Source organism: Carcharhinus amblyrhynchos, chromosome 11 (genome assembly GCF_965287045.1).
Source record: "Carcharhinus amblyrhynchos chromosome 11, sCarAmb.v2.hapA, whole genome shotgun sequence".
NCBI classification, from domain to species: Eukaryota; Metazoa; Chordata; class Chondrichthyes; order Carcharhiniformes; family Carcharhinidae; genus Carcharhinus; species Carcharhinus amblyrhynchos.
In genome coordinates, this window is record NC_137334.1 from 73,368,073 (window position 1) to 73,392,762 (window position 24,690).

The 24,690-nt window shown below is 42.5% G+C and overlaps 1 protein-coding gene across 1 annotated transcript in view; it reads left to right on the forward strand.

Moving 5' to 3' along the window:
* The window catches only part of arhgap15 (Rho GTPase activating protein 15), a 686,224-nt gene that overhangs the window by 384,286 nt on the left and 277,248 nt on the right, over positions 1 to 24,690 (forward strand). Inside the window, exon 9 of the mRNA XM_080199371.1 lies at positions 7,596 to 7,722. Within this exon, the coding sequence (XP_080055497.1) occupies positions 7,596 to 7,722 (127 nt within the window). The remainder of the gene's footprint in view (positions 1 to 7,595; positions 7,723 to 24,690) is intronic.

Here is a 24,690-nt window from a genome sequence, read left to right on the forward strand (position 1 = left end):
GGATAGGGTGACAGATGCTCCTGGATAAGATATTCTGTCTGAGGGTCAGTGCAGACAAAGGGCTGAATGGCCTCCTTCTGCACTGTAGGGATTCTATGATTCAACTGTCATTCCTGACTCTTTAGCCATCCTCAGGATCTTCAAGTACCCCTACGCTCTCATCACACTGTCACTCAAGTGTTAGACTCGCCCTTGCGGCTTTCTCCCTCACCTCATGGCTTCTGGTTCTACTTAAAAGGGGTAAAGGGCCCACAGGGATCAACCAGGTCCCCTGCTCAGTGTTCTCCCCCCCCCACCATTGCCACTTGATGCTGGAAACCCTGTCACACACTCCCTGTTTTTTTGGATTAGACATATCACATGGTTACTGTAGCTTGGTCAATTGCCAAACAATTGCTTGATCAGTATGTGGAACTGAGCTACAACAGCAAGCTTATTTGAGCCTACATTGCTGACAAAATTCCTTTCATGCCTCACTGATCTGGGCAAATGAAAAGTGTTGGGATGTTATTCAGCATTTATTCAAGATGACCTCCTCAGCCTCTCTTCTGATCTGGCACTTTTAATGGCATTTCTCTGATAGATCAGCCACATATGGGTATAGACTGGTTATGTCTCCAGGAACACATGATCAGTAGCCATGATTGCACCCTCCCTGCCTAACATCTCAGCATCTGCTTCTAGCACTGGAGAGATGACCTCCTCAACTCATTGTCCCTTTAATCCCTGACACACACACACATTCCAGGATTCCTGTTCGCTGTTCTACTCCTCTTCACTCAGGCTATCGCAAGCTGGCACTTTAGGTTCCATCATGCCATGAAGTGGACTGCTTGCCCTCACATTATCCACCAGACCTTTGCAATTGAGTAATATCCCCTGGGAACGATCGTCTGAGGTCACCCTGTTGCTACAGGTTCAACATCATGGCTGTGACTTCCAGTTTCCAGGCCCTTTCTCTGCTTTGGCCAAAATGCATCTCTTGCAATTCTGACAGTTGCTGAGCATATGAGCAGCCATCACAAAGCAGTAATGCCACCTTCTTGTCGGGGCAGCTGCCTTCTCTGAAACTTGGTATACTTGATGTTTGAGACTGCCAGGCTGGATTAGTAGCCCCACCTCTTTCCTATTGTCACGAACCAGTTGATAGGGAATTCCACCTTCCTCCCTGATCCTCTTCCAGCACTGCAACACTCTCTGTGCCTGTCTAATCGCTCTCATCAGATGGCCCTTATGGTTTGGTGGATGTTGGGTTTTCCAGTAGCAGTGAAGTCTACTGATCTCTGCATCGAGCACCTGAAACCGCTTGAAGTCCTCTTTTGAGGTGGATACTCAAGGATCTTATGCAAGTACTTACGCAAGGATATTTTGGCCTTGGAGGGAGTGCAGAGGAGGTTTACTAGGCTGATGCCGGAGTTGAGGGGGTTGAGCTATGAGGAGAGGCTGAATAAACTAGGCTTGTACTCGTTAGAGTTTAGAAGAATGAGGGGAGATCTCATTGAGACGTATAAGATGATGAATGGGATGGATAGGATAGAGGTGGAGAGACTCTTCCCGCTCAGAAAGGACAGTAGGACTAGGGGGCACAGCCTCAAGATAAAGGGGGGGCGGTTTAGAACGGAGTTGAGGAGGAACTTCTTCGCTCAAAGGGTGGTGAATCTCTGGAATTCTCTGCCCGTTGAGGTGGTGGAGGCTGCCTCGTTAAATATTTTTAAGACGCGGGTTGATGGGTTTTTGATAAGCGAGGGGATTAAGGGTTATGGGGAGAGGGCGGGAATGTGGAACTGAGCCATGACAGATCAGCCATGATCTTATTGAATGGCGGGGCAGGCTCGAAGGGCTAGATGGCCTACTCCTGCTCCTATTTCTTATGTTCTTATGGCAAAGGTGAAACCACACGTGATTCTACCCTTCTGGATTGGGCTTGGTTCACTCTCATAAGCACACTGGTAAAACTTTGATGAGTTCCTGCCTGGATTCTGCAGAGGATTGAGGTGTGAGATCATAGATCATAGAACCCTACAGTGCAGAAAGAGGCCCTTCGGCCCATCGAGTCTGCACCGAACACAATCCCACCCAGGCCCTACCCCCATATCCCTACATATTATGCCCACTAATCCCTCTAACCTCCGCTACCCTGGACACTAAGGGGTAATTTCTTAGCATGGCCAATCAACCTAACCCACACATCTTTGGACTGTGGGAGGAAACTGGAGTACCCGGAGGAAACCCACGCAGACACGAGGAGAATGTGCAAACTCCACACAGACAGTGACCTGAGCTGAGAATCGAACCCAGAACCCTGGAGTTGTGAAGCAGCAATGCTAACCACTGTGCTACTGTGCCACCCATGAGTGTTGCTGTTAGCTTGAAACAGAGACATGGCATCAGCCACAACCTCTCTGAACTGGCAAAAGTGAGTTGCCATCCACATTCAGTCTTCCAGCCGAGTGGCTCTTTATTTCAATTTCCTCTGCCAGTCCTGTGTCTTTTCTGCTGAGGGTAGGGGAATGGAGTTGCACTGGCTGGGGCCACCATGCCTGATATCTGCGGTATTTGTTGAGGGCAGTCTCATTGAAAGTACCCAACCCTGCTACAATTCCAGCAGTATCCCTTGGATGTTCTCAGTCGTGAGGCTTCCTGTGGAGATGGGACAGCAAGGATTGGATTTGTGCTTTCTGTGCAGTAATCTGTTCCGCTTGCTCCTTCAGCCTGAGATTTTATATCCCTGTCTGTGCCTCCAGTCACCTCCTGGATGGCAGCCTCTTCCCTGGTCTTAGGAATCCAGCCTTTCCCCATGATCTAGATGATGTAATCTTGCATGAGAAAGTAGCACAGTGGGGTTTTGTCGCTGTTAAATCTCTTCAGGTTTCACCAAATTTCTTTAACACTCACTACTTCAACTAGCTGATCTTTCAGCTGTGTGTCCCTGGTTGATTTGAAGACCCAGGAGGACAATTCATTTCAACAAATTCGCCAGCTCCAGGGATGTGGAGACCAAGTCCTTTCCTTCAATTGCTTGTGTCCATAACATGGTGAAAGCTGCAGCAGGCTGCTGCTACCCCCAAAAAATCCATGCAACGACCTCAAAGAGTGGCCATCAACTTCTTCAAATGTCTGCACGTCTCCCCAGTATTTTCCTGCAAGTTCCCCTGACAGATGGTCCAAACCGAATGCTGCCTGCTCCCTCTCAATAAGGCTCCCTGGATGCCATAGCTACTGCGCACCTTCAATCCAATCCTCAGCCACCAGGTTGTTGGATGCATCCAATCTTCCCCCAAGTCTGTCCAGCTTCTTACCTGTCAGGCGGTAGAACATATGAGATGGGATATTCCATCCTTTCTCTTCTACCCAAAAAGATTTTTACCTTCATCTCATGAAGCCTGTGCCTCTGCTAGAGTTGCTTCCGTCAGCCTGCCTTGCTAATGGGGGCAGTTTCAGATATTTCACCATCCATTCACCATTTCAGCCAGGAGATTCCACTTTCTCCATCAAATATTGATACCTGTGCTGTGGAATCCCAGTTCTGACTCCAAAATGTGATTTGTGTTTTAAGCACACGGACTGCACAAAGATGAAAATAAAAACAAGTTTTCATAAATCCACCAGCATCAAAATTATAAACTTTCAGGGGTAAGTAAAAGTAAAAGGAACTCACTATTTATAGAGAATATTCACTCTGGCACCCCAGATCTCTTTACTGTTCAGGACCTTAGTCCCCAATGAAGTGACTCGCTAGGTTTGTTATGCTGTCCAGCTCCAGGCTGCACTCCTTCTCCCTCTCTCTATGAGGCTTCTCAGAGACGGGGGTGCTTTCAATCTGACTGATTAGATCTCCAAATCCCATTTCTGGCACTATAACCAACCTGAGGGGCTTCAAGCCACCCTAGGCTCCTGTCATACTATTACTCACAAGTCCTAGACTGCCCTTGCCTCTTTCTCCCCTCACTTCATGGCATCCGGTCCTATCCCTCAGCTTGTTAAGAACGCAGCTCTCTGCAGGGAGGGGTCTACAGAGGCTGATGAGTTCCCCTGCTCAGTGTTCTCCCCCACTATTGCCACTTGCTGCTGGGAGTCCTGCTACGTAGAAATAAGTACCTCCTGACAAGACTTCAGCTTAGGAAGAAGGAAGGCTCTCATTTATACAGGCAAAACACTGTGGATGTTAGATATCTGAAATAAAAACAACAAAACATTATCAAAGTGCCCAGCAGATCGGGCAGCAACATCTGTGGAGAGAGAAAAACGGTGGAAACGTTGTTTCAGTCTCCACAAAGTTTGTTCCATTTCTCTCTCCACAAATGCTGCCTGACTGACTGAGATTTTCCAGCCTTTTCTGATTTAAATGCACTTATATGTCACCTTTCACAACCTGGTAGAATCATAGAATCCCTATAGTGCAGAAGAAGGCCATTCGGCCCATCCAGTCTGCACTGCAACACAATCCCACCCAGATCCTATTCCCATAACCCCTCATATTTACCCTGCAAATCCCCCAACACTAGGGTCAATTTAGCATGGCCAGTCAACCTAACTGGCACATCTTTGGACTGTGGAAGGAAACCAGAGCACTGGAGGAAACCCATGCAGACACGGGGAGAATGTGCAAACTCCACACAGACAGTGATCTGAGGCCGAAATTGAACCCAGATCCCTGTGAGGCAGCAGTGCTAACCACTGTGCCGCCCCTACCCTAACACATCTCAAAAAACTTTACCACTAATGAAGTAGTTCAGTAATCATTATTGTAATGTAGAAAATATAGCAGTCAGCTTTGCACGCAGTGAGGTCCCAGAAACAGCAAGGAGATAATGACCAAGTAATGATTTGTTTTAGTGATGGATGATTGAGGGATAAATGCAGGCCAGGACAAAGAGGAAAGCTCCTCTGTTCTTCTTTGAAAGAGCGTCATGGGATTGTTTGCATCCACACAAGAGAAAATGAACGTTTCATCTGAAAGATGGCATCTCTGACAGTGCAGAATTCCCTCAGTACTGCATTAGAGTGCCTGCCGAAATTTTGTGCTTAAGAGTTTTCACAGCTTTCTGGGACACTGTGCTGTTTCAGTAACTCATCAATGACTGTTAAAACGTTTTTTATGTCTGCAAAGTATTTACAGAGAAGGACAGGGTGGATAAAGATAAACTGTTTGCCCTGGTTGAAAACTCTAGAACCAACAGCCATAATATAGAATCCCTACAGTTCAGATGGAGGCCATTTGGCCCATGGAGTCTGTGCTGACCACAATCCCACCCAAACCCTATTCCCATAGTCCCACATATTTACCCTGCTAGTCCCCTGACACTAGGGTCAATTTAGCATGGTCAATCAACCTAACCCACACCTGGAAACCAGAACTAGAGGGCACAGCCTCAAAATAAGGAGGGGGGGTGCAGTTTAGAACAGAGTTGAAGAAGAACTTCTTCTCTCACAGGGTGGTGAATCTCTGGAATTCTCTGCCCATTGAATGATGGAGGCTACCTCACTGAATATGTTTAAGTCACAGGTAGATAGATTTCTGATAGACAAGGGAATTAAGGGTTATGGGGAGCAAGTGGGTAAGTGGAACTGATCCACTTCAGATCAGCCATGATCTTATTGAATGGTGGGGCAGGCTCGAAGGGTTAGATGGCCTACTCCTGCTCCTATTTCTTATGTTCTTATGGAGGAAACCCACACAGACACAGGGAGAATGTGCAAACATCACTCAGACAGTGATCAGAGGCCGGAAATGAAACCGTGTCCGTGGAACTGTGAGGCAGCACTGCTAACTACTGAGCTACTGTGCCATCCTTTTAATATAAAAATTAGGGCCAAGCCATTCAAGAGACATGTTAGGAAACACTTCTACGTGCAGGGAGTGGTGGAGACTTGGAATTCTATTCCTCAAACGGTGGTGGATGCTTGTTCAATTATTAGGTTTACGTCTGAGATGGACAATGTTTTACTGAGCAGGGATATCAAGGGATATGGGCTAGAGCAGATACATGGAGTAAGGCCACAGATCAGCCATGAGCTTATTGAATGGCAGAGCAGGCTCGAGAGGCTGAATGGCCTTCTCCTATTCCTATGTTCTTGTGATTTTGAGATACAACATTGAATATTTTTGAACTTTATAGGTTCTTGTCTTTGAGATACCACTGCCTCTTGTAGAACATGGTCCTGACCAGTATCATCTGGCTGTTCTGTCCCAGTGACTTTGCAATTCTAATTGATTTATAAAGACCCACCACCACAGTTGCCATTGAAGTCAACATAAAACATGATACTGTGGTACAACTTTGCACAATTTCTGATTTCTATGTTTGTAACGTAAGCATAGATTAAAGCAGAGATCTTACACATTGAAGAAAAGTGGATATTGACAATGAAGACATAGGGACGCTGTGGAGTGCCATCAGAAATATAAAGCAAGAGGTCACTCATTAAAGGACGAACCACTATGTGCAGCAGTGCAAATGCTGCTCACATCCTCAGAACAAATAAAAACATTTTTGCCTTAGCAATTTTACATGTGTGGACATTATGGAAAATTTCAGTGGCATAAATTGTGGCATCGGGGGTGTTTTTTTTTTGCCCTACCAGTGGTGTGGCGGGAAGATGCTGATGGTTTTCAATAGCATTTGCCAAACCTTTAAGTGAAGTATTAACTCTACTTTTTGAACATAATCAGCTCAATAATACATGATGGTTAAGGAGTATTAACCTTGTCGCTGTGCAGCTTCACAGTAGGTCTGTCCTCTCGCATTCTTGGAAATATTTCTTTCCTTCCTATTTCCTAGTCATCGCACCATCCTCCCATCAAAAGATTTGGGAGGGGAGACATGCTCAAAAGCATCTCTCAATAAGGCTTGGGCACTAGTTGGTATATGATGTGAAGGGTGTCCTGGTTACATTTGCCTCTTGGTTTTCCCTTTCTTGAAATGGAGACATCAAGAACAAAGAACAAAGATAAGTACAGCACATGAACAAGCCCTTGAGCCGTCCAAGCCTGTGCCGATCATGATGCCCTAACTAAACTAAACAAAAAACTTCTGCCCTTACTCAGTCCATATCTCTCTATTCCCTCGCTATCCATGTACCCATCCAGATGCTTCTTAAATTTTACTAATGCTTTCACCATCTCCTCTAGCAGTGCATTTCAAGCATTCACCACTCTCTGTGTGGAAAAACTTCCCCCACACATCTCCCTTAAACTTTCCACCTCTCACCTTGAACCTGTGCCCCCTTGTAATTGACACTTCCACCCTGGGAAAAAGCCTCTGACTATCCACCTTGTTTATGCCTCTCATAATTTTGTAGACCAGATCCACACACAATACTCCAGATGCGGCCTAACCAAGGTTTTATATCATTTTGCTTGGCATGATCATCTATGATCTAGCACGGTATGGAAATTTTACTGTGCAAGGAATCTGAGGCAACAAAGCTGAGTCATTCTGTACTACTCTAACTACTTTTATTATTCTCCAGCTTTATTTAAAATTGGTCATTGGTGCACGTACAATGATCATAGTTTCCCTAGATGTGTTAATGAGTATATCTCCTAATATATTCTCTTATTTTCTTGTTAACTTGTAACGTATCAATCAAAGGGAAACTCCCCATCGGCAAGCAGCATCTGGAAAAGCTCTAGTAGTGAAGAATTGAACAGAAGTGAGGGGGATAACTACAGCAAGTCAAATCCAAAAGAAGCAAAGCCTGAACACAGAAAATCATTGAGTAAGTAATCTAACATGAATGCATCTTATCCATAAGAGCTTCTCTTTAGAATACAGCATGGAATCACATTCTTTAAATACATCAACTTTTTAAAAGTGTTGTTCAGGAGATGGGAAGTTTGCTGGCAAAGGCAAGCATTTATTGTACATCTCTAACTGGTCTCAGCAAGATGGTACATGTTTTTGAGCTGCTGCAGATATAGGTGCACTGTTCCAGGGTTTCGACCCAATTACAGTGAGAGAATGGCAATACAGTTCTAAACAGAATGGTGTGGACTTGACGGACTAGAGGGCACAGCCTTAAGATAAGGGGGGTGGGGGGGGTGGGGGGGGGGGGGGGCGCAGTTTAGAACAGAGTTGAGGAGGAAATTCTTCACTCAAAGGGTGGTGAATCTTTGGAATTCTCTGCCAGTTGAAGTGGTGGAGGCTACCTCGCTAAATATATTTAAGTCACAGGTAGATAGGTTTTTGGTAGGCAAGGGAATTAAGGGGGAGAAAGCGGGAAAGTGGAACTGAGCCACTTCAGATCAGCCATGATCTTATGAAATGGCGGGGCAGGCTTGAAGGGCTAGATGGCCCACTCCTGCTCCTACTTCTTATGTTCTTATGTGTGAGGCTTGGAGAGGAAGTTACAGGTGCTGATGTTCCAATGGGTCTGCACTGTTCTTCTAGATCTTAGAGGAAGTGCTATTGACAAGTTGCTTGTTTGTCCTAAATGGCATAAAACTTCTTGAGTGTTTGTTGGAGGTGCACTCATCAAGGCAAGTATTCCATCAGACTCCTGACATACCATTGGTGGTCAGGGTTAAGGAGTCAGGAGGTAAGATACCGGTCACAGAATCTTCAGGTCTTGTAACTTGAATGAAAATTCATCTACCATAGATCTTTCAACAAAGAGGGAGGCAGTTTAAATAATACCAAAAGAGAAAATGCTGGAAAATCTCAGCAGGTCTAGCAGCATCTGTAAGGAGAGAAAAGTGCAGATAACCCTTTGTCAAAGCAGAAGCTTTTATTAGGGAGGCTATTTATCCAATTTTGTCTTTGATAGCAATTTCACAATGGACCTACTGAATCAAATCCCCTTGACTGTTCTTTCCTGTACTGTGTAAAAGACATACCTGCTAACTTAGATGGGTGTAAGGTGTCATAATATTGAAAAATAGTCAACCCACTTTTTATGGTCTTGGGTATAAGACTTTTACTTAAATTGTTTAATTAATGATCCACAACCATCAGGACCTTGATGATGAAAAATATATTTCTGACGTATTAATATCTAACTCTTGTTAGTTTGTACCAAATTTGTTTCTGAAGTAAATAGCAATTTATCACTCCTTCCTTCCAGAAGCAAAGAGCTCCCAACAACTCCCACCTCCATCTCACAATCCCTTAATCCCTCAGCCGCCCATTGTTACCTTTTCTAAACAAAAGCAAGAAGAAATCAAGAGTTGGTCATGGTGACTACAGCCCCTTACTTCAAATAGTTATGGCAATGTCAATCATCCCTACTTTTAAAGGTAAACATTGGAAAATCATAGTTGAAAGAACCAAAACTGGCAAACTAGTCATCCGGAAGAAACTTGCAAAGCTTTGCTCAACAGTAGAGTTCCCTGATCTGTTACGTTCTGTTGTATTGCACAGAAATGTTCAAATTTGTGATTCCTTACTGCTGGAAGTTGAAAGTATTCCTAATCCGCTGTAGCATCTGCTGGGACTGTGGATAAGCAAATAAGCACTTCTAAGCCGTCAATGTTCGTTCTCATTTTGTTCACCTAAGATACGGCAGATTTCTGTACCCAAGGTCAAAGCTCATTCCTGTTATTTTGCAGATTCTACAAGAACAAATGTAGGAATCCAGGTCACTGGACAGACAGATAATTTATTGGTCAAGTGAAATAAGTAAACATCAAACTTTGAGTTTCTGTCACAAATCCCTGATAAGTTGGTACTGTGTCCAACTTTCGGAATGTTGCTGAAAGCAGAACTATCTAGAAGCTGTATGAATGGCATCAAATTGAACAGAAATAGTATGACTGTGAAGACTATTGCTTATAGTATTTGTTACAGGAGTATAGATTAGAAAATACATGTTGGTCTTGCAATACCCTGATATGGTGAATAAATGAAGCAATGGATGTTGGTGAATGCCCTGGCACTATCATCAATCATCTTAAAGGAGAATTCCATGCCAACTGGCATTGAGAACAAGCCAGGAGGCTATTTATCATTACGGAAAGTTCATTCTGCATTGTGTCTGAAATCAAGCTGTTTTTGGCTTTATAGAATTTGTGTAGTTTGGTTACTCCAACGTGTTATACTTTCAGAGAGCTGTGGCCAAGTACAATTTCAGCACTACTTGTCTTTTTTTTGTTGACGACAGAATTGACTAGATCACTTTTAATGGAAAATATGATGAATTTGGTCCTTCATTGAAAGCAATAAACTTCTTTCTGAATTCTTAACCAAAAAAATTAAACTTAACAATGATACAATGGATTAATATTTGGGGGGCTTTGTTACATCACCCAACTGTGTGCTATTGAATGAAAATTAGCTTATGACTCACTTTTAACCTTTTCATTTTCTAATAAATTTATTGGTATGTAGTGGACATTTTATATTTCCTAATATTTAAGTGAAACTTAGTTCAGAATGAATTTGCAGTTGTATCAGCCACTGTTGGCTGAAGAAAAAAGCAGCCCACGCTAGACTAAAGATATTGGGTGGGATTCTCCAATCTCGTTCGTGGCCACCTTGCTACAAGTGAGAATGAAGAATTTGGCATTCCAGCCAAAACTCCATTCACTTTCAGCAGCACTGGAGAATTCCAGCCGCAAACACGGAAGGTTTTTGGCAGTCTTGTTGTCAGAACGACAAACAGATATGTTGATGCAATTAGAAGACCCTCGGTACACCTTATGGTTTAAGGTTGGGTTTGTGAGCTAGTTAACCTTCACTGTGATGGTGAATCATGTCAAATGACTGCCTTACAATCACATTCACACATGCATAAAATATAAGCCACGCACATGGGTGGCATTGCTGGATATCATCTAGATTCTGCTCTCTTTGAGAATGTGATTTTTGAGGATTACCTACCTTTTTCTGCCACTTTCATGTGTCTACATTTTTTAATCAAATGTTGACATTTTCAGATTCTTTGAAAAATACTGTGACATAAGGTTGCTCACATGAGGGATGGCAAATATGCCAATGTTTAAAACACAGCTATAGCGTTGCCAAAGTATGGTGAAAAACTCACTGCTGACACTGTTAAAACTAAAATAGTGCCCTCTTTGGAATGCTTGGAAAGGCACTGGCATCACGCAAACCTGACCAATTTTCCTTCCTATCAACTTATAAGTAAGCAAATTTTTAGAGAATGCTGGAGTGCTAGTGAATTATCAACCCTCAGCCTCACAATTTCAAAACATCAGCTTCCCTTTGGCAGATGCCATTAATATTTTGCCTAATGCTTGATAGGGAGCACATTGATATATAGAAAAATCATGTAAACAACTTCTTTGACATGTATTAGTGCTACTATCCCAATAAGATGAATGATTCAAACATTCCTTTTTTTCAGTCCCCATACAGTGATGTATTTCATTATTGCCAGTGCTAGGTCTGACTCAGAAATGAAGAACCTTGAGTAGCAATCGACTTTGAAACTCCATCAGACCTTCTGGCTATCAGTAAAAGGACAGCATTTCCTAAGCTAAGCAGCTCTAGTCATGTAGCATCTCAGTAGCGTGACATATTGACCAAAATTCTCCCACCTTATCCACTGCAGGAATCATAGCAGGTGAAACAAAAGGTTTGTTGGACTATTCAAAGGTCTATTGAGGTTGGGCGAGAATTTCCGGTTTTGGGGTATGTGCAGCCGAAGGATCACATCCGTTATATCACATCTACAAACAGGCTGGGCTGGGCATTGGATTTCAGTGAACATTAGTTAAGTGCAGCCTTCCAAACTATCAAAAAATAATGCAATGCCCTGATATATCAATGATACCGGATGTGTGTCGATTGACTTATTTCCAACATTGCAAAGTGGCAAGACCCATTATTATTTTTCTCAAGGTCATTGTGACAACATTTCAAAACAACCAAAGCATCTGGTTTACATTCAGTTTTTACTTCTAAACCATTTGCGTCACAACTTTCTGTGGATAAAACTGTAAAGGTAGGCGTTAGAAGGGAGGTGTAGTTACGCACTATTGTTGTGCAGAGTTACGATCGGAAATTCTTATGATACAATTTTGATGTATTGGAAATTTGCCAAATAAGGCAAACAAAAAGGAATAATGAAGCTTTCAAGTGAGTCCCCTCGTGGTTATATCAAGATTGAGCACTTGGTTCAATAACTCTAACTTAAGACTCTCATAAAAGAAAGAAAAGCCTGTAATTGTCAGCCTCATAGTTAATCCTTAGCCTTGTGTCATTTTTCTATACATGGAATTTTAAAGGCTTCCTCTGATACACAGGGGATCAGACTTTACAGACAGGTAGGCTATTCGGTAAATGCTGCCGATTGCAGTTATGTGGTACTGATGTTTGCTTTGAGAAAGATTTCAACAAAGAAATCCTTTTGCAGCTCAAATCAGAAGTACTCCCTGTGGTGCTCTGTACTATTCCTGCTCTCTTTGTTGTTGCCTTTTTCTCCCGTCAGCTTATATTGAAACCTGGCATTTGAAATCAGACTGATATTTGATGATTAATCCTCTTTTTATCACGCTGCGAAAGCCATGTTTAAATGCTGGAATAATTTGCACATCATTTAATGAATGTTTGCTTTGAAACACTTACCTTGGTCTTTTTATTCTTTCTTCTTTCTCCCTGTAGATTTGCACTGTTTGTTTTTGTTCTGCTGAAAACAAATCGGCAAACATTGCCGTTGTCTTTGGATCATCAAAATTGTTCAAAGGAAATCTGCACAGAAATCTATATTTGTTTGAATTAACAGTCAGCATATTATTTAAAAAGTGATGTCTGGAGTCAAACCAACGACTTTTACATGTGGAAGTTACTTAACTTTTGTAAACTTCTCGAGTTTAGCCTCAGCCATATTTCAGTTATCTGGTTGTTGAGGGGGCGGGGGGGGGTTGTGGTAAAGCTTTACAGGGGTTATTACACGTAAGTACTACTCACCTCAACATGCAATGGTTTGGAGCAGTTGACCATTATTTGTCAACTAGAGCATTTTCAACAGTTAAACAGCAATGAGCTTGACCATGTATTGCCTGAGGAAATGAGAGTTACAGTAGCTTTTCATTGGAGCAAAGGCCTCAGTGCATTATAGAAGTCTCCCCCCATGTTGCTGTTGCTATAGAGGAAGCATATTCTCATAATACATTCCAATTAAGCATGCTCAGTTGACTAGTGAGAGAGACCCATTGAGGATAGGATGAATGATTGAAAGATGAGACAAAAGCTTTTCAGTTGTTTTGATGATCTTCAATTCAGTAAGACAGTCTTCTTGCAAGTGTTGCTATTCAGTCAAACTTCAAATATTATATTTTTCAGTTTTTCTTTTGATCTTGTTTACCAAACACTAAGCCCTTTAAACCATAGATTAATACTTTTTATTTTCTAGATCACTGACTTTGACATGGGATCTCAAATCATTGGAGAGCACCATATTAGCAAATCCTGTAGTATGCCAGGGAGATTCTTTGCACAAAAGGATTTAGTAGAACGAAAGCAGTATGCTCCCAAAAATACTACTCTGACTTTGAAGACTCTTGACAAACTTCAGTGAAAATATAGCATTTGGAATGTTTAATTAAAACATTTATTATAGACCAGTGAACTTCTTTTCCCCATTTCTTTTGCACAGATTTACACACAGCAATGGTCATTATTTATAGCTTATAGTTAAACAATTGGGCATTGTTACTTACTAACCCAGAGGAATAATATTGGGAGAGAAAGACTTATCACCACCATTGGTGTATATCTGGGCCTATGACATGTTACATAGAGCAATTTAGATCAGTCAATCAGAATTAGGTTTATTAATCTTTAGTTTAAGGCTTTATTGCTTGGAAAACTCATTGTGACAGTTGAATGTTCTGCCATCCAGTAACTTAAGTGTAACAGATTTAGTCCTATCAACTTTTCAAGGTAATGTGGAAGCCTGATATATTTTTGCAACCCTATTGGATCATAGTAGAATCAGGGAAAGGCAAGACATGTTTTCTTTTTATGGTATTAACTGCCTTATGGTAAGTTTAAAGGTTCAGTCTGAATATTAGTGAAAAATGTTAGGAAGTGGGTAAGTGAGTAAATGGGTGGAGGGACGTGGGTGGGTGAGATGCGTAGGTGGATAAGTGGGTAGGAGCTATATGATTAGATCACTAAGAGGGTGGGGGATAGGTGGGTGAATGGATATTCAGGTCAGGGGTAGCAGGATAGGGTTGGGAGGGATGTTGGGTTAGATCAAAGGACTAGTCAGTGTGTTCAAGAGAGCAGTCAGGTGGTGAGGGAGCACATGGAGTTATGGAGCAGTTGTGGATTTGGGAGAGTTATCGGCTGGTTGGGGGGAGGGCAATAGTCTTGATTTAATTTGATTTGATTTATTATTGTCACGTGTATTAACACACAGTGAAAAGCATTGTTTCTTGTGCGCTATACAGGCAAAACATACCGTTCACAGAGAAGGAAAGGAGAGAGTTCAGAATGTAGTATTACAGTCATAGGTAGGGTGTAAAGAAAGATCAAATTAATATATGAAAGGTCCATTCAAAAGTCTGACGGTAGCAGGAAAAAAGCTGTTATTGATTCGGTTGGCTCAAATTTCCTTAGTCTTCTAAGAAAGTAGAGGTGTTGGTGAGCTTTCTTAACTATAGTGTCGGCATGAGGGGACCAGGGCATTGGTGATCTGGATATCTAAAATCCTGAAGCTCTCAACCCTTTCTCCTTTGTCCCCATTGATGTAGACAGCGGGATGTTCTCCACTACGCTTCCTGAAATTGATAACAATCTCCTTCATTTTGTTGACGTTGAGGGAGAGATTATTGTCACTGCACCAGTTCACCAGATTCTCTTTCTCATTCCTGTACTCTGTCTCGCCATTGTTCAAGATCCAATCTATTATGGTGGTGTCATCAGCAAGCTTGAAAATCAAGTTGGAGGGGAATTTGGCCACACAGTTATAGGTATATAAGAGTATAGTGAGGGGATGAGGACACAACCTTGTGGGGCACTGGTGTTGCAAATAATCATGGAGGAGGTGCTGTTGCCTATTCTTACTGATTGTGGTCTGTGCGTAAGAAAGTTCAGGATTCAGTGACAGAGGGAGGAACCGAGGCCCAGGCTTCGGAATTTGGGGATGAGTTTTATCGGAATATTGGCATTGAAGGCTGAGCTGTAGTCAATTGATAGGAGTGTGACATAGGTGTTCCAGGGTTGAGTGCAGGGCCAGGGAGATAGAACATAGAACATAGAACACTACAGCACAAACAGGCCCTTCGGCCCACAAGTTGCGCCGATCACATCACCTACCTACCTACAGACCTATCTATAACCCTCAATCTCATTAAACCCCATATACTCATCCAGAAGTCTTTTAAAAGACCCCAGCGAGTTCGCCTCCACCACCACTGACGGCAGCCGATTCCATTCACTCACCACCCTCTGAGTGAAAAACTTACCCCTAACATCACTTCTGAACCTCCCTCCCCACACCTTAAATCTGTGTCCTCTCGTAGCGACCATTTCAAACCGGGGAAATAGCCTCTGAGAGTCCACCCTATCTATTCCTCTCAACATTTTGTAAACTTCTATCAGGTCGCCTCTCAACCTTCGTCTCTCCAGGGAAAAGAGTCCCAGCTCCCTCAACCTAACTTCATAAGGCATGCCTCCCAGTCCAGGCAACATCCTTGTAAATCTCCTCTGCACCCTCTCAATAGCTTCTACATCTTTCCTATAGTGAGGCGACCAGAACTGCGCACAATACTCCAAATGAGGCCTGACAAGTGTCTTATAAAGTTCCAGCATTACCTCCCGACTCCTAAACTCAATCCCTCGATTAATGAAGGCCAGTACACCATACGCCTTCTTGACCACCTCCTCCACCTGCGAGGCCGATTTAAGAGTCCTGTGGACCCGGACCCCAAGATCCTTCTGCTCCTCAACACTACTCAGACTTCTGCCCTTGATAGTGTACTCGTTCATCCCGTTGGTTCTGCCAAAATGGACGACTACACATTTATCCGTGTTGAAGTCCATCTGCCACTTCTCCGCCCAGTCCTGCATCCTATCTATGTCCTGCTGCAACTTTTGCCATCCTTCCAGATCATCCACAACACCACCGACCTTCATGTCATCAGCGAACTTACTTACCCATCCCTCCACTTCCTCATCCAGGTCATTTATGAAAATGACAAACAACAAGGGTCCCAGAACAGATCCTTGAGGCACTCCGCTGGTGACTGACCTCCATTCAGAAAAAGCCCCATCCACAACCACTCTCTGCCTTCTGCAGGCAAGCCAGTTCTGGATCCACAAGGCCAAAGGCCCTTGGATCCCATGCCCTCTCACCTTCTCAAGAAGTCTTGCATGGGGGACCTTATCAAACGCCTTGCTGAAGTCCATGTACACTACGTCCACGGCACTTCCTTCGTCAATGTGTTCAGTCACATTATCGAAGAACTCAACTAGGCTTGTAAGGCACGACCTGCCCTTGACAAATCCATGCTGACTATTCCTGATCATGTCAAACCTCTCCAAATGTTCGTAAATCTTGTGGACCTGTGGACCTGTTGCAGTGATAGGCAAACTGTAGTGGATCCAGGCAATATGGGCCGCTGGAATTGATTTGTGCCATGACTAACCTTTCAAAGCACTTCATAATGATGGATGTCAGAGCCACTGGATGATAGCCAAAAAGGCACGCCGTTTGGCTTTTCTTTAGCACCAGGATGATGGTCTTCTTCTTGAAGCATTTAGGGGTATCAGACTGTTGGAAAGCGAGGTTGAAGATGTCTGCGAAGACTTCTGCCAGCTGATCCATGCAGAATCTGAATGCTTGTCTGGGTACCCCATCTTGGCCCGTCATTTTCTGTAGGTGGACCTTTGAGAAAACTGCTCTGACATCTGCAATGGTGACCTTAGATACAGGTTCATTCTAGGCTCCCAGGGTGGAGGGCATGCCCTCGCTGATCTCTTGCTCAAAGCGGGCATAGAATGCATTGAACTCATCGGGGGGGTGGCGGGGGCTGGTGGTGTTTTGGAGCCAACGATTTTACATGTCCTCATCTTGTGGCCTGTTATGTCTTGCAGACCTTGCATAGTCTGCAGGAGTCCACGTGGCTGACCTGGACTCTAGCTTAGTCCGGTATTGTTCTTTGGCATCTTTGATGGATCTCCTTAGATCATATCTGGCTTTCTTGTATAGGACTTGAACACCTCACCTAGACTTCAGCAAACAATGGATATTGTTTCCTGTTTTTCCAATTTCCTGCTTTTCCTGTTTCCAATTAGGAAACAGGCAGATTTGCTTCTTTGGCACACAGTCACCTACACACTGGCCAATGACGTCAGTTACTGTAATGGCACACTTGTTCAGGCTGGTCGCAGAGTTTTTAAATTCTGACCAGTCCATTGACTCTATGCAGTCCCGTAGGAGATTATCCAATTCCTTGAGTAGGGGGTGGGGGAGGTCTGGGTGGGGAGCTGTCAGGAGGGTATTTGGTGGTCTGGGCATGTTAGGAGGAAACTCAGGTGGTCGGAACATTAGTTGGGTGGCCATGGTGGGTGGTCAAGGGGTAGTTAGGTGGTTGCAGAAATAATCAGGTGTTTAGGGGTTAGTCAGAGGGTTGGAGGAGCAGTCAGGTGGTTGGCAGGGTGTTGAGTGTTCAAGAGTGTAAAAAAAGGGATAAAAAAGAAATGCTGGATAAACCCACAGGTCTTGCGGCATCTGTGGAGTGAGAAACACAGTTAATATTTTAACATGTAGATGGGAGAGCCAGGAGGATAGTCATAAGGTTAGGAAGGTATTTGCAGAATCAGTGTGTGAGACTGGGGACCATGGGGAGTCAGTTGTGGTGTTATTGGGGAATTGCACTAGGTTTTATTCTAACATTTGTTGGTAAATAGCTATCCAGGTAAGTACAGTGGGACAGCCCAAAGTTTCTGATTTTAACTTAGGGTCAGAGACATCGGGTGGGATTTTTCGGCTGCACTTGCCCCAAAACCGGAAAATCCTGCCTAAGGTCAATGGACCTTTGCATGGTCTGCCCCCCAGCTCTTCCCTCCTCCTCCCCCCACTACAATTCCCAAAAGAGGGAAAATTGCTCCCATCATGGATGATTCCCTTACCTAAGGCGGGACATACTTGTCATGGAGTTTCACCACACTAACTCCTGGGATGTTGGGACTATCCTCTGAGAAGTGATTGAATTAACTGAACCTGTACTCTCCAGAGTTTGAGATGTGATCTCATTGAAACTTACAAAATTCCTTTGGCCTTGATAGGCTAGTCGCAGAAAGATGTTTCCCCTGACTGGGGGAGTCGAGAACCAGGACCAACAGAGAAAAGGACAGTCCATTTAGGACTGAGATGGGGAGGAATTTCTTCATTCAGAGAGTAGTGAAACTTTGGAATTCTGTACTCCAGAAAGATCTGGATGTTCTCTGAGCTTCTTGAGTACATTCAAGACAGAGATTGATAGGTTTCTAGATGCTTCTGGCATCAAGTGATAAATAGATTGTGCAGGATAATGGTGCTGAGGCAGATGGTCAGCCATGATCTCATTGAATAGTGGAGCAGATTTAAGAGGCTAAATGCCTACTCCTGTTTGTTATGTCCTTGTGTTTTGACATGTATCCCAATAATGTGACCCATACCCCAGAAGACTTTCCTCTATGAATTTTTTGTTTCTTGCAATGAGCACAGCTTTTTAAACTTAAACCTTTGAACAAAGTATAGTTGACTCACAATTGTTTGTATGAATTTCTCTCCTTATTCCTAAATTAAGGTGCAAATATATGCAGAAACTACAACCAGAATTTTACCATCCCTCCTGCCTTGGGAATTGAAACGGGTGAGGGGGAACCATAGAAAGGTCCATTGACCTCGGGTGGGGTTTTATGGTTTCGGAATGAGCGAGGACATAAAACCCTGCCCTACATGTCCGAAGTTTCAGGTAACTCTGTTACCTCAAGACGTGAAAGGGTTGTAATAGAAATTTGTTTTATATATTATTTGAAAAATATGTCAAAATATTCCAAAATCTAGATCAAAAATACGTGAACAGACTTCCAGAAGTTTTGCAGCATATTCTAATCATTGCCTTAAAAGTGTAATAATAAAGTAAAACCACAAAAGGGAAACAGCAAATAGGATTATTGGCACAGAATCAGGACACCAAAGCAAACAAATGAAACAAATGCTAATCATACAGAAATGTTGAATTAACACATGCTACATCAGTCTGTGATCAGTATTTGTAGATTGCAGTTATACTGCTGACTGTGCCTTCAACAGATCTTGCCATTAAGGAACATTAATTTTTAATATTATGAGAGAGAAAAAGGGTTAAAAAAGGCAAGTTTGTCAAACTCCTTAGAGACCCAGTGGCTCTTTGGGACACATTTTAATTAAAGTTAAAGTAAAGTTTATTTATTAGTCACAAGGCTTACATTAATGTCAAGCTTACATTAACACTGCAGTGAAGTTACTGTGAAATTCCCCTAGTCGCCATACTCTGGCACCTGTTCAGGTCAATGCAATTAACCAGTACATCTTTCAAACTGTGGGAGGAAACCAAAGCATCCGAAGGAAATCTATGCAGACACGGGGAGAATGTGCAAACTCCACACAGACAATGACCCAAACCAGGAATTGAACCTAGGTCCCTGGCCCTGTGAGACAGCAATGCTAACTACTGTGCCACTGTGCGCCCTGGTTGGCTGTGAAGTTCTTTGCTTTGTCCTAAGGACATGAAAGGCACTGTATCATTACAAATTCTTTCTTCACTTACAATCTCTACTGAGCTGTTTCTTCCTTCAGTGCAAATGTTTAGTTTCCAGTCTCCATTTCACTGTTTTGAAATAGGAAGAGATTGGGCGGGCAGGGGGCCTTTGAGTTGGTGACTGTGAATGGATTCCTGTTCACTGCATGACCCCTCTCGTACATGATCTCTCAGCCTAGGTACCTGATTGGGCACAGAGCCCCCCTGTGATAACTCCAAGGACATGCATGAGGAATCACTGATTGACCTCCCTGTAGAACACATAGAATATAAACTCCCTGGTGAATGGTAATTACCATACAAGGTGGAGCTCATATTCCAAGCCCTTTATAAAGCAGGCCCTTGAGTGGGTCCATTATTGTATTATCCCAATTGGGACCTATTTGCATTCGTTATAGGCTTGTGTTTTCCTTTATTTTGTGCAATGTAACATTGTTCCATTAGAGCAGACTTCTGGGATTATTATACACCTTCACACATCCCGCCCAGTGTCTGTTAATTACCCAACCATTGCTTCATTCACCTTGCTCAGCTGCAGCCTCACTCAACTGAAAATCCAGCCCAGAAATGCCTCCACCATTTGTTCATCATCCTTCTAATGAATATGAGTTGATGCCTTGAAATTACACCAAACATATTAATAGGACTCAATTTATATACAGCCTGTAGAATCTTGAATATACCCTACAAAATCAATAAAAGATGCCCTGATGAAAGTTTGTGTGGTACTGTTTGTAAAAGAGCAGGAGGTCCTCCTGGCTTCTTCAACAATATTTATCCTTCTAGCAACACCACTGAAAGAGTTGTTTGTCGAATTTGCTGTGTGCAAATTGGCTGCTGTATTTCCCAACCAAACAACAGCGACTACACTTCAGAAATAAACTGTTGGCTGTGAAGTTCTTTGCTTTGTCCTAAGGACATGAAAGGCACTGTATCATTGCAAGTTCTTTCTTCACTTGCAATCTCTGCTGAGCTGTTTCTTCTTTCAGTGCAAATGTTCAGTTTCCAGTCTCCTCTCGAAATTCAGATGCCTGATTCACGATAATTCTTGTTTGTCACTGTCCCCCCTACAATGTCAAGATGTTCCGACTACAGTACAATGACCAGAATCGCACATAGTACTGAGAAATGGACAGGGAATAAAGCAGTGTCTTACACAAGCGGTCTTTTACAGTGCTTTATACACTCTATGTTTCTGGTTGACATATCTTATATAATGACAGGAGCGCTGGAAATAGTCATCAGGCCAGGTAGCACCTGTGAAGTGTAAAACAGACTTAATAATGTTTCAGGTCACTGACTTCCCATCAGAACTGGAAAATATTAAAATATTATAAGTTTTTAAGCAAGTAGAAAGTCAAGGTGGGGAGGGGTAAAGAATAAAAGGGAAAGGTCTGTAATGGAAGGCAGGAGAGATTAAAATATTTAAAACATAACAAAAGGATCCAACGGTATTTTGCTTTTGTATTACTATATTTCATTGTTGGTTTATAGTAGATAGAATGGCTTTGATACATAGCTATTTGTTTTTGTTTGTACCCAAGCCCTGTGGAGAAGTGGATGAAGTTAAGATGTGACTCGTGAAGCTTTAATTCATGCCCAGTTTTAAGAGAAAGTTGAATGCAGGGAAAGAAGCAGTTGTATACACACAGGTCAAATTTACATTAAAGTTGAATGACCTGTAAAACAAGGCATCTAAGTGATAGTTCTGAAATTGTGAATTAATTATTTGACTCATTATTCTTAGACAAGTTAACATCTCTAAAATATTCAACCTTTAATAGCAGATGCATGCTGAAATGAGTGAAAATCTAAAAGCATGTCATACTACCCATTTTTTTTCTGTCGGTATTAGAGTGACCATACACCATCAATTGTCCATTTAAAATTAAACAGCCTTTCTAGATTACCAATGCGTGCTTAGTAATTTCATCATGCCAGTCACAAAATAACAGAACTTATTATAGCCCTGTTACCCAGTTTGTGAAATCTCACACATGTATCAGCATCCACTCTGTCCTCAAAACACAAAGACAGACAAAAGCTCTCAAAAAATCTTCCTAAATTCAGAACAAAACTATTCCACTCTTCTTACATAGGTCTGTATTGCAAATTGCATCAGGTCAGACTACATACACACAAAAAGTTTGAGTAGGCCATTCAGTCCCTCAAACCTGCCTTGTCATTCAATAAGATCATCTGATAGTAACCTTACCTCTACAACCCACCTACTTCTCCAAAAAAATTCTGCTTGCTTATCAAAAATCTAATTGGCATGGATCCAATTCTGTCTTGAAAATGTTCAAAGATTCTGCTTCCACAACCTTTTCAGGAAGAGATCCAAAGACTCACGACCCTCTAAATGAAAAAAAATAGCCACATCTCCATTTTTATGGGTGACCCCTTGTTTTTAAACAGTGACCGCTCGTTCTAGATTTTGCCACAAGCGGAAACATCCTTTTTATATTCACCCTGCAAAGAACCCTCAGGATTATATAGGTTTCAATCAAGTTGCCTCTTACTTTTTCAAAACTCCAGCAGATACAAGCCTAGCCTGTCCAAACCTTTCCACGTTAGACAACCCACCCATTCCAGATATCAGCCTGGTAAACATTCCCTGGTATGTTTCCAATGGAGTTATATCTATCCTTAAATAAGATTACCAATACAGTACTCTGAACACCACCTGGTGCCCTGTACAAGCACAACTTCCCTACTCTTGTATTAATTCCCACTGTAAAAAAAATTAATAATTTATTAACTTTCCCAAGACATGCTATACCTGCTGCTAGTCTTATGTGATTCATGCACTAAGGCATCTAGATCCCTTTGCACCTCAGAGTTCTGCCACTCTCACCATTTAAATGATACGTTATTTTTAATCTTCCTGTAAAAATAGACAATTCTACGATTTCCCACAATATTCTTCATTTGCCAGATCTTTTCCCATCCATTTAGTTTATCTATGGGTGGGATTTTCCACACAACCTGCACATATTTTGCAGCAGCAGAGGCAGCCTGCCGTTGGGCAGTAGCAGGATCTCCTGTTCCCATCATTGTTAATGGGATTTCCCATTGAATATGGCCCTCATCGCCAGGGGGTGCACTACTAGCAGGACCAGAAGATTCCACCGACGTGAATGGCCAGAAAGCTCTGGCCTATATCTTTCTGTAGCCGCCTCACGTCCTCTTCACAACTTACTCGCCTACCTTTCTTGGTGTCATTGGCAAATTTGGTATCCATCATCCAATCCCTCCCTCAGAGTCATTTATATAAATTATAAACAGTTGGAGTCACAACACTGACCCTTGTGGCCACCATTTTGTCAACCTGATAAAGACCTATTTATATCTAATTTCTGCTTCCTGGTAGCCAGCCAATATATCCATGCCAATATGTTACTTCATACAGCATGAGCTTTTATTTTCCACAATAACTTTTGATGTTACGCTATATCATTTGCCATCTTAAAATCTAAGTGCAATACATCCACAAGTTCCCCTTTATCTAAAGTACATGTCACTTCCTCAAAAAAACTAAGACGTTTGGGTGGCACAGTGGTTAGTACTGCTGCCTCACAGCTCCAGAGACCCGGGTTTGATCCCAGCTTGTGCAATTGTTATGTGGAGTTTGCACATTCTCCCCGTGTCTGCGTGTGTTTCCTCTGGGTGCTCTGGTTTCCTCCCACAGTCCAAAGATGTGCAGGTTAGGTTGATTAGCCATGCTAACTTGCCCCTTAGTGCCCTGGTTTGTACATGTTGGAGGGATTAGCAGAGTAAATGTGTGGGGTTTCGAGGATAGAGCCTGGGAGGGATTACGGTCGGTGCAGACTCGATGGGCCGAATGACTTCTTTGTGCACTGTAGGGATTCTATGAAACTTACGGAACAGAGTTTCCTTTTCACAAAACCATGATGACTCTGCCTGAATACCTTGAGCTCATCCAAGTGCCCTGCTGTAAGTTCTTTAATATTGGCTTCTTACATTCTCCCTACACCAGAAGTAATGCTAACTTGCTGGCAGTTTCCAAATGTATGTCTTCCTCCCTTTCTGGATAATTGAGTTACATTTTGCTATCTTTGTATCTTTGTTCATGAATTGCAAAAGGTTGGTATGTCCTCTTATGTCCACTTCACAACTTACTCGCCTACCTTTCTTGGTGTCATTGACAAATTTGGTATCCATCATCCAATCCCTCCCTCAGAGTCATTTATATAAATTATAAACAGCATGTACAGCATGTAATAAAAAAGGCAATGGAATGTGAGCATTTATTACAATAGAGCTAGAGTATGAGAGTAGAGAAGTGTTAGTGCAATTGTATAGAATGTTGGTGAGACCACAACTGAAGCATTGTGCCCAGTTCTGGTCTCCTTATTGAGGAGTGATATGCTGGCATTGGAGGCAGTTCAGAGGAGGTTCACCAGATTGAGTCTGGGGACGAAAGAGTTGACGTATGAGGAGAGATTAAACAGTTTAGGCTTATACTCACTGAAATTTAGGAAGATTAGAGGGGATCTGATTGAGGTATATGAAACACTAAAAGGGATTGATAAAGTAAACGTAGACCAATGTTTTCCCTTGTGGGGAAATCTAGAACAAGAGACCACAGGTATAGGGTTGAGAAGCATTAGATTTAAAGCTGAGATAAAGAGGAACTACTTCTTGCAGAGGGTGGTGAATTTGTGGAACTCGCTGCCTCATAGCACAGTGGAGTCTGAATCATTAAATGCCATCAAGAAGAAGATGGATGTCTTTTAACAAAAACAGGTTAAAGGGATATGACAAACAAGTGGGATGGTGGATTTGAGACCAGGAAGAGATTAGCCATGATCTGATTGAATGGCAGAGCAGGCTCAAAGGGTTGAATTGTCTACTTTTGCTCTTAATTCCTAAGTTCCTATGTTCCTATCTTTCAATCTAATGGGACCTTCCCTGAATCTAGGAAGTTTTGGAAATGTAAAACCAATTAGATCTCCTTGTTTGCTGGT